The sequence below is a fragment of the Solanum dulcamara genome, chromosome 2, assembly GCF_947179165.1.
Source record: "Solanum dulcamara chromosome 2, daSolDulc1.2, whole genome shotgun sequence".
In the NCBI taxonomy this organism is placed as follows: Eukaryota; Viridiplantae; Streptophyta; class Magnoliopsida; order Solanales; family Solanaceae; genus Solanum; species Solanum dulcamara.
Window position 1 is genome coordinate 9,688,217 of NC_077238.1, and position 14,483 is coordinate 9,702,699.

General features: G+C 32.2%; 1 protein-coding gene across 1 annotated transcript; it reads left to right on the forward strand.

Annotated features, from left to right (window-relative positions):
* Positions 1–5,550: 5,550 nt before the first annotated feature.
* Positions 5,551–7,938, forward strand: LOC129880277 (protein JINGUBANG-like). The gene is made up of 2 exons (XM_055954241.1): positions 5,551–6,514; positions 7,268–7,938. Exons 1-2 carry the CDS (start codon positions 5,670–5,672, stop codon positions 7,785–7,787), a joined length of 1,365 nt encoding a protein of 454 aa, XP_055810216.1. The 5' UTR covers positions 5,551–5,669; the 3' UTR covers positions 7,788–7,938.
* Positions 7,939–14,483: the final 6,545 nt, after the last annotated feature.

A 14,483-nucleotide genomic window follows, 5' to 3' on the forward strand; every position in this document is an offset into this window, starting at 1 on the left:
TTTAGACAGATTAAAAGAAAAAAAATTGTAACATCAATTTAAGATCCTAAGATCAACAGAGTATTTATTTAAGATCCTAACATCAAGTTACTTGACATAATACATAAACACATTCTTCAATTTGACTCCAACTAATAATTATAGCTTTAATTTTTGGTATGCAAAATTAGATATTTAAATTTGTATGAAAATGAATAAATAAACATTTGTCTAACATGACTAGGGATGTTCATGGTTCGGTTTGGGTCGGTTATTGATTAAAATCATAACCAAACCAATTTAATCGATTATTAAATGTCTAAAACCATAACCAAATCAAATAAAATAATAACCACGGTTTGGTTATTGCCGGTTTGGTTCGGTTATTCGGTTTATGACTAACCAAGATAATTCACGGCCCACAAGGGCAAACTTTGCTGCATATTGAGGGAAAGACATGCTGATGGACTTACAAGTTACAACGCACTTTAAATTTAAAAGAACAAGTCAAACGGAGGTTCCAAAATACAAACAACTTTGTCCATTAAAATAAAAAAATTACATATTTAAACTAAACTAACTAGAGAATCCATAATTTAATCAAAAGTACCTCGACCTTCTTCCTTAGCTTAAGCTCCAAAGTCCAAACTAATCAATGCTCAAAACAGTGCCCGGAGAATCTGCAAAAGAAATTACGATATTAGGCATTAAATGTCTAAAAACATAAAGGTATAGCAGCTCAGCCAATAAATATAGCAACAATTCTAACAACTTATGCCCAAAACTTAAAGTGCAACTGAAAATAAATTAACAGCAGCAGCACAGCTGAATAATTTAGAGTGTTGTGGTGTTGTGCTGCTGACACTGAAGACCTGCAACACTTTACATTTGGAGTTCTTTCCTTGTTTGCTTTTTTTGTGCAAGTACATCCAGGACCTGTAGTATCCAAGAAGCTACAATATGACCCCCCCATGGTGTGCTCCATCACCACCAAACTTCAAACAACTTGAAGAATTCAAGAACTACTGCTTGGTTCATCCAAGAGGTGCTGAACAAGCTGACCAACACCATCAACAAATTTCAAGATTTCCAATGGACACTGCAGACTTGCAGTGCTGCAGCAGTTGATCTAATTCATGGAGTTCTTCCATATCCAAAAGGAGTACTACATGATGCAAACGCCTTGCGGTAGTTCTCAGCAACCTGCAACACATTGCAAAGCTGCAACATCCACCAAAACAGCACCCAACAACCTTCAACACCTTGCAGATATGCAGGCCTGCAGTAAGCTGCAACATCCAGCAACAAATCCTTCAACTACATAACAACAACTTCAGCATCCAACAACTGTAACATCTACAGCAACCAACAATTACAACAACTTCAGCATCCAACAATTGTAACATCTTCAGCAACCAATAATTACAACAACTTCAGTATCTAACAGCAGTTGAGCTACTCTTGGAGTTTTTCCATTTATAGAAACAATCCCATGAAGCTTCTCAGACAATGCAGAGATGCAGCACCCAGCAACAACACCCAACATCCTCCAACAACATGTACCTCAACTACACAACTACCTACACAGCTCTAACACAATCATACTTAAAAGTTGGAACCTGCAACATCCAACAACTAGCAGCATCTGCAAATCTGCAATAATGGATCAAACAAAGAAGAATTTTTTTTTCTAAATTCAGACAGCTCAGCAGCACTGCTGAAACTGTGGTAACATCACAGTTCAGTAGCAACAGCTCAGTTTCGAGCTCTCAATATTAAAGTGTAATAACACATATTAAAGTGGCAGCAATTAGCTAAAATATCATAGAAAGCTCAAAGTTTCAACAACTATCTTTCTAAGATAGTAATTTGAAGCAAGTGAAACAAATATTCATATAGTTAATTATGTAAAATTATCTTTTTCAGTGATCTCAAGTTTTTGAATTTCTTCTATAAGGTCTTCAAGCTTGCATTCTTTAGATATTGACCGCAATCATTGTTGACAACAAACAAGAGCTTCAGCCGTCTTTGTCAATAGAGAACTTCGATAATAATCAAGTATCCGACCACCGGTGCTAAAAGCTGATTCCGAGGCAACAGTAGATGTAGGAATAACAAGCACATCTCTTGCAATCCTAAAGACAATAGGATATCTTTCAGATGAAGATTTCCATCAAGTCAAGATATTGAAATTCTTAATCTTCTCCAGATCATCCATCAAATAATTTTCAAGATCAGACTTATTATCAACATCATTCTCATTTTCAAGAAATTTCTCTCATTGTGATTGCCATACCTCAGAACTATTGATTGCACCAATTTGACTCATCACACTAGTTTGATCTCCAATATTTTCACTGAAAGGCCCAGAAATAGAATTTTTATAATGATTATACAAGCGATTTAAAGTGTTCACCACTTTAGTAGACTTTTCATTTCCCTCCACAGGATCATAAAAACTATTAAAAAGGAACTTCACATACTTCATTTTGTAGCGAGGATCCAACACAACAGCAACAAATAACAACATGTTCATATCCTCAAAATCACCCCAATGTTTATCAAACTTATTTTTCATTTTCCTAGCCATATCAGTCAAAATTGAATCGCTACAATTCGAATACTGGGCAATTATGCTTTGAAGATTAAAAAGCTCATGGAAGAAACAATTTGAAATAACATGTAAAGTACTCAAAAACTTCAAAGTGGTTTTATAGAAAATCTCAAAAAACTTGAGCAAGACTTTCACATTCTTCCAATCTTCCGAAGATAAATATGCACTGTTGTTCCACTCAATTCAAGACAATAATTAAAGTACTTATGATCATCAATATACATTCGTGAAAAGGCTTTTTCAAATTGTACAACTGTATTTAACATCAAGTATGTAGAGTTCCACCTCGTCTCAACATCCAAACTCAAAAGGCCATGGGTGTCTAGTTTTAACTTCTCAACATATGACTTAAAGGAAGCAGATCTTGCAGGAGAGGACTTAACATATTTCACAGCATGCCTTACCCGAGAAATGGACTCATTTTGTTCACTCAATTCTTCTTTTACAATCAAATTCAAGATATGAGCATTACATCGAACGTGTAAAAAATTATTTCTCAAGATAACACCATTCCAATCATTAATTCTCCCTTTCAAGTATCTGATTGCAGCATCATTAGCTGATGCATTATCTAGTGTCACAGTGAATATGTTCTCGATCTCCCATTCTAACAAACAAGCCTTAATTTCTTTTGCAATTGTCTCACCCTTATGATCTAGAGTTTGAATAAAGTTAAGAATTTTCTTTTGCATATTCCACTGATCATCAATCCAGTGAGTAGTAATGACCCTATAAGTAAAACTTTGGATTGACGTCCACGTGTCGCTAGTAAGACAAACAAACACGTTGATCTTTAACAAGCCTTTTAAGCATTTTTTTCTTCTTTATAAAATTTTAAACATTGTCTAGCAATAGTAATGCGAGAAGGTAACTCAAAATTAGGTAAAATAACCGCCATTAGCCTCTTAAAGCCTTCCCCCTCAACGACTCTAAACGGTTGTTCATCTATTATAACAAACTCGACAATGGCTCTTCTAACTTCGACAACATTATAAATAACCTTTTTCAAACCTCCTTGCCCCCCTCTTTTAATAGGTTTAATATTGAGTGTTGTCTGCTTCCTATCAATAGTCTTAAAAGGGTATTTCTCACACTTGTTAAACAAATGTCCCCAAAGATTAGAAGTCTTATAATTAGAAGGGCAAGCCAAGTCTTTGGGGCAGTACTTGCATTTTGCCCTTAATTCTCCCATTTTATTAGTAAACTATCTGTAATGATCCCAAATTTCAGATGTTCTTCTACCATTATCCCTAGGGCTAAGGTTTGTTCTTCTACAAGGAGTAGTTCTTTTCTGCTTTTTAGGCGGTTTACGCACTGAAGAAGTATTATGAGCATTACCATGTACTTGAGTTACAGCAGATGTTGGTGTTACTGCACTATCTTTAGGAAGCTCCAAATCTTCAACCTCCAAATCTTCAACCTCTATAACTGTCTTTTTCATCTGAAAAATATTAGAAGTTTAGGACCCATTCGGACAAGAACAAATAAAGGTAAAAATTCAAAACAGAAAAGGAAACAACTTAAAATCAACTTAAACATTCGAAAAAGAAAAGGAAACAACTTAAACATTCGAAACAAAAAAGGAAACAACTTAAAATCAACTTAAAATTCGAAAAATTTCTTACAAACCTTCTCAAAATTTAACAGTCTTGTACTTGAGGAGTTGAGGTTGCTCTTGAGCCTTCACTGTTACTGTGACTTTGTGAGAACTGAGAAACCAACGTGAGCTTGAAGGCTTGAAGCTTCTGCTTCTTCGGCTGAACTTGAAACTTGAAACTTGGAAGTGGAACAAAATTGTAAAAGGAAAAGAGAGTAGGGTTTTTAAGTTTTCACTTTAAACCCTTATGTTATGCTGCTGGGCCTAGCTGCTGCTAGACGTTTTAGGAAATAGACTAATAGAGTATTAAAAATTTCAAGGGAGAAGGGAGGTAAAATTTGAGCAATGGATCCTATTTTTCGAATTGGGCTTGGATTGTTGGATTTGGGCTGTTAGACACATTATAAAATATCTTTAATTATTTATGAAAAGCTAATATTATACATATAAATACTTATAAATTTTATGTATATAATTATCGGTTTGGTTCGGTTATTTATTCGATTATTTTTTCCTATAACCATAATCAAACCAAATATTATCGATTATTCAAATTTAAAACCAAATCAAATATCGATTTTTTTATTCTATTTGGTTAAATTTTCGATTTGGTTTTGGTTTTAACCAAAACTGTGAAAAGCCCTAAACATGACATCCTATATGATAATTTTATGTCCTATATGAAGTCGTATGTGTATTATGTCACGCAGAACGCATGTGTCTACTTATTTAATTTTATATAAATTTAAATATACACTCAAAATTAGAGGACATAAATGAGCTGAACCAAATTAAAAAATATATTTATGTATTATGTCTTTTTACTTACTTTTTTGGGTGAGGTTCGATTTCCACCTTGTAATCCTCCCACCCATTTTTTCCCTACCCCATTTTTTAAAATTATTTTTAAAAGAGAAAAGGCTCAAATATGTCATTGAATTTTGAGAAAAAGGTTCATTTATGCCATCCGTTAAAAATTTGGCTCATTTATGTCATTTTCGTATGAGAAAAAGGCTTATCCATGCCATTATTTGTTAATTAAAATGGCATAGATGAGCCAAACTTTTAACGGATGACATAGATAAGTCTTTTCTCAAAATTTGATGGCATATTTGAACATTTTCTATTTTAAATAATAATTTAGTTAATGACGTATCCGAATTATAATTGACTACTTGTGCAAAATAGTTTTGCAAAATGAAAAATATTTTTAGTTTACAAATAATGGCATAGATGAGCCCTTTCTTGGATAAAAGTAGTATAAATAAGCTAATTTTTTAACGGATGACATAAATAAGTCTTTTCTAACGTTCCACATATTTTAGTTTATTTGTTTTATGTTTTGTTTGCTAATGAGCGCTACTATTCTGCTAAAATACACTTTCACACCAAATCTGAGATTCTTTATAAAAACAGCTTAACAAAAACAAAGTTAGATTCATTCATCTCTCAATTTGAACATTTTTTTCCAAGCAAAAAATGGGGAAAATTCCATGTCCTTTGCCCTTCCAATCCAAGCAAAAATCAACAGATTCTGATCAATTTCACCCAATTTACTCAGATTCATCTTCATCTTCATCTTCATCTTCATCATTATCATTATCCAGATCATCTTCTTCCCTTTACTCACAGCCAAGTTTAGCATCAGTTCCTTCTTTAACTCCACCTTCTTCCCTTTACTCACAGCCAAGTTTACCATCAGTTCCTTCTTTAACTCCACTTTCAACTCATTCAGAACTTCTATCAAACACCTTCTGTGCATCCACTTTTACCGGTCTTTCCTCTTCCGTTTATTGCCTATCACTCGCCGGAAAACGCCTCTACACCGGAACTTCCAACGGAGAAATCCTTCTATGGAAAAGAGACCCTTTAAACCAAGAGAAAAATTATTCAATAGTAGTAGTAGCGCAGAAACAGAGTAGGAGCTCTGTTAAATCCATAGTCATTTTTGGGGATAAACTCTTCAGTGCTCACCAAGACCACAAAATTCGCGTCTGGAAAATCGACAACCACGAAGATGACATTGATTCATCGAATCAAAATTATTACAAGTGCATTGCTACTCTACCGACGCTGAAGGATCGGTGTATGAGATTATTCAGCCCGAAAAACTACGTTGAAGTTCGTAGACACAAGAAATGTACATGGGTTCATCATGTTGATACAGTTTCAGCTTTAGCTATATCTTCAGATAATTCACTACTTTACTCTGCTTCATGGGATAGAACTTTCAAAGTCTGGAGAATTTCGGATTTCAAATGCCTTGAATCAATCTGGAATGCACACGACGACGCCATAAACGCAATAGCTTTGTCGAAAAATGGGTATGTATAAATGGAGTAAAATTCGCAAATCGCCATTTTTGAACTGCTTGGAAAATAGTTACTGTCATGGAGTTTTTCATTTTCAAATTCCATCGGTGAACTCGAGTACTCGAGAACATTATCATAAAGTTTAACTCATGGAATTTGAAACTCCATACGATAATTAATATTTTTCAAAGATCAAATCAGAAATTTCACCATTATAATCCATGATAATTACTCTCTTGTATCCTATTTTACGTGGCACAGTTGAAATTTCGAGAGTCAGACCAAGTTTTCCCTTGATTGTAGTTTCCTTATAGTAGTACTTTTTACTTAGTTTTTAAATATTTAAATTTTATTTCAAAAACTTGAAAACTTTTATATCCGAATTCATAATCAAAGTTTAGATGTTTGAATCTTGAAATTTCAACCGTGACACATAACTGAAACAAAGGGAGTACTATTTTTCAAAATCGAAATCGGAAAGTAGCCGGTAGGTTTTATTTCTAATGGACGGGTTGCCTCAAACATGGAATCAAAACGGGTCAAATCAATAATGGTTCATGATTCAATTAACTCAAAGTTTGGATATGAATTGAAATGAATCAAATAATAACCCTAAACCTTGAACTCTGAACTGTTTAAACTTTATTTTTGATTCAATAGTTAATGGAACATTTGAATTTAACATGTTTGGTCAAGTTAACAAACGAATCATAATCCAGTCGAAACAAGTTACTGAAAAACCAACTTTGTTGATTTTGCTCTTAGGTATGTTTACACAGGTTCAGCAGACATGAGGATCAAAATATGGAAGAAAGAACAAGGGGAGAAGAACCTACTCACCCTTGTAGCAACATTAGAAAAACACAAATCATCTGTAAATGCTTTAGCACTTAGCACAGATGATTCAGTTTTATATTCAGGTGCTTGTGATAGGTCCATAATTGTATGGGAAAAAGATAGTGGTGGAAATGACAAAATGGTGGTGAGTGGAGCTTTAAGAGGACATACTAAGGCCATTTTGTGTTTAGCTGTGGTGGAAGATTTGGTATGCAGTGGATCAGCAGACAAAACTGTGAGAATATGGAAGAAAGGAATTGGAAAAAGTTATTCATGTTTGGCTGTTTTGGAAGGGCATAATGGTCCAGTAAAATGTTTGACTGCAAGTTTAGATAGTAATAATAGTATGAGTAAAGATGATTTTGGTTGTGGAAATTCTTATCTAGTGTATAGTGGTAGTTTGGATTCTGATATTAAGGTTTGGAAAATTTGGGTTCCATACCAATAGAGTTTGTGATAGCTTTGTCTCTTGTTTAGAGACTTATAGTCATACTAGGATTTTTTTGTGTGTATAGAAATGAGAAATCTTCATTTTACCATAGTTTTTTGACAAAGAATTGGTGAATGGATCAATCAAAAGTACTACTACTAGCACTTTTTTAGCCTCACATACCTACTTAACTAGTTTACGTTGTTCGGTGATTTTATTAGTCGACTAATCTAAACGTTTGATTCAATCGATACAAAGATGTATTTGAAGTGAAAGGAGGGTGTGCTATACCTATTTGATTGATAGGGATAACTTATTCTAGTATTAGTTATTAATCTTGGTATAACTTTTCTCAAAATGAGTAACCGAAGAAGGATTAAGAAAATATTAACTTTTTATCTGAGGACTATTTATGTTTGTCGTCTTAACTTGTGATTCATATAAGTTCAAAGTAGTTTCACAATGAAAGAGTAATGCATTTGAAGTGATCAAAGGAAGGTGTGCTATACCTATTTGATTTGGCTGGCAAGTACATCTTATCCTAGAATTAGAAACAAGGGTTAAGGCAGTACAAATTTTTTATCTTATGACTATCTATGTTTGTTTAGCATACCAAACGACCCTATCGAGTTCAATTTCTATTCTTAACTTGTGATAAATATAAGTTCAAAGTAGTTTCACAATTAAAGTATTTTGTTGATCTTCAATTATATGTCATGAACAGGATGTTGATGAGTTGATATTAAGTTAATTACATCGTTTGAATGATGTTTTCATAGAACTAATCACAAAGAAAGAAGATTTATTTTTACTATTTGGACTATATGTCCATATTCTAAGTCTTGACATACATTATTATAAGTTATAATCATTTAATACTGACAATTATATTAGTAGCAGTAAAAAGAAGAGATTATGAAAATTACGTTTCACCCAAAAGAAGTGATTTTTTTATTGTCATTTCCTTCTCAGGTGATTAAAAAAATATCACTTTGCCAGCTTTAGATTAAACTATTTTTTTTCTTAATTAACAAGCTAATGAGATCAGATCTCCTTAATTAATTATAATCTCTATAGTAGATTTGGAGATTGCTAATCAAAACTATTTCTCCTTACAATTCGGAGGAATTAGTAAAGGAAAAATTTCATAGTTAAACAACAAAATTTCATACTAATTCTGTTTACCTACAAATTAACGAGGAATTATAAGAAAATTTCAATTATCTAAAAGCGTTTTAGCGATGAATTAACCAGAGATATTGCCCACAAATTTCAAGGTTAATTCCATATTTTCTTTATAGTGTTAGCAGTCCAACGTAGCTTAATTAAATATTATAGTAAAAAGTATGGAAAATCAAAGAAGACTGCCTACTTTAAAGCTTAAAACTATAGAAGATAAAGATTGAGCAGATGGAACTTTAGGAGACAGGAAATTAAAGGGTAAACATATATCTCCACCAAATGCTTACACCCAATTAATTATTATTTTAATTTTAATTAATTAAAATATAAATAAAAATGGACATCAGTTAATCGTAGCCTAAGTGATAATCTTGTATATAAGTGACACATGTTATGCATTTATTTATTGTGCGTGAATATTTAGTGTTGGTAAATTTTTAAGGAATAATACCTACGAGATAAAAAGAGATACTTTCTAAAGAAGAATTAAAAACTTAATAACCGAAAACATTCTTCTTTTAATGTCTAACTTTTTTAAAAAAAAACTTTATCTATAATTAACCAGCCAACTTTGATCAAAAGTTAGGAAAAAAGAGCTCAACAAATCTATTTGTGCTGCGATTTAAATTAATATTTTATTTATGTCTACGATAACAAAGATCATATTCAAATTTAGGTCAATATTGTACTTTATCTCCAGTTCTCCACTTTATCAGATCGTTAATTTACTATGTATATTCGGACAGATTCATACTAATAAACCCTTTTTGTGGAGAAAAAAAAAAAGGTTATCACCAAGATAATTTAAGAGCAACCAATTATTGCAAAATAAACTATATCTTCAATGAGTGACTGTCTGACTGATATAAACAGTCTTTTGGACGTGTTTGGTACGAAGGAAAATGTGTTTTTGAAAAATATTTTTCTAAACAAAAAAAACATATAATATTTTTTTATTTGATATATAAATAAAAATGTTATCCTAAAATTATTTGCATATAATCTAGACAAATAAATATTATAGAAGGTGGAGGTGAGAGGTAGAAATGGGAGGAAATATTAAATAAATTATGAAAATTAGGATGAACTTGTCTCTGATATCATGTGAAAAAATGCACCCTAATAAGAAAATGAATCTTAAACATTCAAATCTCAAAAGTTAGCTCATAGCGTGATTAAGGATTGTCCAAGATCATATAGCAAGATCTACACAAATAGGATTCTTTAGTGTGCAGTTAAAGTTTGACCTCGTTAAAAAAGTGCAAAAATAACCGTTTTGACAGAATTTGGAGCAAAATCTTGGCGGGTCACTGATTTTTTTTTATCTAATATTGGATAAGATAATTAGTCGTAACAGCAAATTATGGTTATCTTCAGAATTCTGGCCATAAATTGCGATGCATCGCCATAATTTGACATATTACTCGCCTAAAAATAAGTTAAGGTGATCGTCAAAATTTAGCTAAAAATCGTAACGATTAATATAACTTGTGGAGAAGTTTTAGCAATACGTTATTGCGTTAAAGTTTATCTTAATTGTTTCAAATTACTATAAAGTTGATATATCTACTAACCTTCTAATGCAGTCCTAATAGTTAGAATATTAATTCAAGCTTTAAAAATCGATAGATTTACTTCATTTTCTTCTATAAACAAAACAAGTTTAATAAAATCCAAAAAGAGTGTCCTTCAAATTTCTTCAATCGAAATTGATTCAAAATAATTATAAATATGTTACGAGTCTTTAATTGTGTACTGACATGTAAACTTTTGTCTGTTATTTGTTAAAACAACTAAGATAGCTGTTAATTTAGAAAATATTTTCTCAATGTTAAATGAGTTATCATATTTTATTTTTCGAAAAATAAACTATTTAAATTTTGATTATTAATATTTTTTCACTAAATTTATATAAGAAAAATATAACTTGTATATATGAGTATTTTTCGTATAGTTTTTGAATATTTAAATTTTAATTAAAAAATATTAAATTGATCTAATTCAATTTATTCTCAAAAATCAATTAAAATTAATTCTTGAAAATGAAAATATGACAAGTAATTTGAAACGGAAAGAATATATTTATTAATTTCTTAGTATTATATCATGAAACTGTTGAATATGGTACTCTAGAGTAGGGGTATACATGAACCGGGTTGGTTCAGATTTTTTACAAACCAAACCAAATCAAACCTTTGTGTCGGATTATTAAATCTATAAACCAAACCAAACCAATAAAAGTCGGGTTTTTCGATATCAATTTTTCTTGGATTTTTCGGGTTTTTTCGGGTTTCTCGGGGTTTTTGAGTTTTTTCGGGTTTCTCATAGTATCAAATAAAAAGCACAGAGCAGTGCTTCTTAAAAAGAGTTCTAGTACAAAATATCAACATATAAGATGGAGGCACAACACTGTTTGAAGTTTTAACTTTATAATATAACTTTATAAGATAAGTTTTTTTTTGTATATTATTTAGATGGGCTATTCAAGTCCAAATCTAAATGTAAGAAAGAAAACAAAAATTATGAAAAAATTTTAAAAAATATTTATAAATTACATTTTAATAAATATTTTTATGTATAACATAATTTAAAAGTAGTATATCTATAATCGGGTCGGTTTGAGTTCGGTTTGACTTTTTTTAGTTAAAACCAAACCAACCCTATAATGGTCGGGCTTTTTTTTCAAACACCAAACCAAGTCAAACCAAACCACTAGTCGGGTTTTTTTTTCGGTTTGGTTTGATTTATTGGTTTGGTGCGGTTTATCGGTTTGTCCTGTACAGCCCTACTCTAGAGCATCAACATGTTTGTCTCAAAGTTAGAATTAAAATCGTTAGCAAAGAAAAATATTGAACTTGGCAAAAGAATTTCTAGGTAAATTAAATTTATAATAGAAAATGATAATATTACAAGTGCAACCAAAGAGATTGATTAAATTTGGGTTAAAGATGATTACCAAAAAGCAAAGCAGATATATGTGGCAGTTAGGTTGTTGCATCAGCTATTTAAATTCATTAAAATTAATCCAAATTGGTCAATAATGTTACCATTATTTTAAATTTAAAAGTACTAAATACATAACTCAATAATTGAGATGAGTTGTCTGCAGAACTATTTACGAACAACTAGAACATGAATACTTTCCTAATATAATTGATAAAGGTCAATGATTATGTGATTTATTATTCTATATCGTTACTATTTATTATTATCTTTATCTTAATTTATGTGATATTTTTTACTTTCTGAGAGTCAAATCATTTAATTTTGACCATAAATTTGAGCATAAAATCTATAAATTTTTTGAACCAAAATTTATATATTTGAAAACTATGTAAAAAATAGTACTCCTTCTGTCCAACACTACTTGTCTACTAGCGACTTTGCACAATCTTAAAAATTATAAATAGAAGAGTAATTTTACTATACAATATCTTGAAAAATGTAATAGGGAAATGACTACTAATTAATGATAAGGACAAATTAGGAACTAAGTGTAAATTATCTCTTGATTTCTTTAATTGAACAAATAATGTTGGACATTTATTTTTAGTATAGTGGATAAGTAAAGATGGGCAAAGAAAGTATAAGTCACAATAATTGTCAATTTAAAATATTTAAAGGATATAAGAAAAAATTAAGGTAAAAAATATACTTGTTTGAATCTCGAAATTCGAAAGATGCCACTTAAATTAGAATGGAGAGAGTAATAACTAGTCGTAATAGATATCTCCGTACAAGCGTAATGTGAATTTAGTTGGAGTTTCAATATGAGCACCAAACACTGGATGAAAAATCAAAAAGAAAAAGTAATAGATATCTTAGTTTCCTCGCTAAATATAAGTTGTTGAAGTCTTTCTTGAATACGAAATCTTGAAAAATGAAATTAGATTCTCAACCGGTGCCGATATTTTTCATTGAATAAAATGTCATTAGCATCAATAATATGCTTCTTTTTATCCTTCGTTGAATAAAATAAGAGTGACATTAGTAACAATAATATGCTTTATTTTATCATCCATTAAATAAAATTAGGACTTGTATCTTTTTTTCTCATGAATTTTATTTTGTATCGTTGAAGTTAGGGTCTTTTATGAAGAAAAAATAGTAGTGTAACGATCTGAGTCGTCGTTAATCTAGATTAAAAGAAAACGTAAGAAATTTACTTAATTGGGTCCCACCATCCCATTAGAGGGGGATAGTCCCGCCTTAGCGAGCTGTCAAAGCGGGAATGTGGCCGCCAGAGCAGGATAATGTGGGATAGAACTTAAGTTGCAATTTAGATATTGTAACACCCCCCAAAATTTTTCCCTAAGATTCGGACCTTTCTTGTATTCGTGTAGGGTCGAACCCAATTATTGTGAAGCGTGTGCATGAGTTAGGATGAGTTCCTAAGTAATTAAAGAGTGTTAGAGATGATGTGGGGTCATAAGGGATCCTTAGAACCAAGCTAAGTCCAAAAGAATTCGTCTTGGGTAAGTTGTCGAAGGAGTTTGTATAAGGGTCGACTTCTAACGACCATATCGTTTGAAATATGATGAACTGGATGGACCAAGACCTACCAAATTAAAGGTCGTCGAGTCTTCTTTCCAACGCCACCAAGAATGTAATTTTTAGAGTCCGGAGTCAAAAGATACGACGATCCTAAGACGAACTAGCTCGATAGGAATTTTAGGCTTGGGTTGCAACTGCTGGGAATTCTGGGCTTGGCGCCGCAGTGGCGCGATGCGCCACTATAGCGCTAGGAACATGCCTCAGTAGTTTGGTCCCTGGCGTGGCGCGCCACTACGAGATGTGCATGGTTTTCAAGCCTATTTTCCAAAACCCAGAAAATATGGCCTTAGCGCTGTAAGGGCGCGACGCGCCACTATCGCGCTAAGAACATGCCTCAGTAGTTTGGTCCCTGGCGCGGCGCGCCACTAGCGGATGTGCAGGTTTTAGGCCTAATCGACCTGGCGCTGCAATGGCGCGACGCGCCAGGAGCGTTTTAGCCTGTTTTCTGGATTTTTGAGAAAGGGCAATTTGGGTATTTCCCCAAATTATATATACGCTATCCTTGGACGTTTTTGGGACCATTTTTCAGTCCCTCTCTTCTCTCTCTAAAAGCCTTAATATTTTCTCTCTCTTCTTCTTCTTCTTCTTCAAATCCATCTCCAACAAAGGGTGCCTTCAAGAGTTTCAAGGACTCAAGCCTCCCATTGAAGGCCTAACATCAAGGTCTCCTCAAGGTCTTCACAAGGTATGTAAGGCTAACCTAAAATATGGATTGAGTTCTTCCATATGCCCATAGATGTGTTGGATAGGAGTTGTGAAAGAGTTGAACCTTCTAAGAAGGTTTTCTTGAAAGTTTTTCCTAAACTATAGAATGTTTTTGATACTATTGGTTGATTGATTTTTTTAATGACTTGAGTTACTAAATAGTTATCTTTCATAATTATTGACTACAAATGGATCTTGGTATATAGATTTATAGGTATTAACGATATTTTTGAGTTGAGTTTGTTGAGAGTATGAATTTATGTTTCATTCACA

Coding starts and splice junctions, on each gene's coding strand:
- LOC129880277 (XM_055954241.1), top strand. CDS start 5,670: ATGGGGAAAATTCCATGTCCTTTGCCCTTCCAATCCAAGCAAAAATCA. Junction 6,515..7,267: donor ATAGCTTTGTCGAAAAATGG/GTATGTATAAAT, acceptor TTTTGCTCTTAG/GTATGTTTACACAGGTTCAG.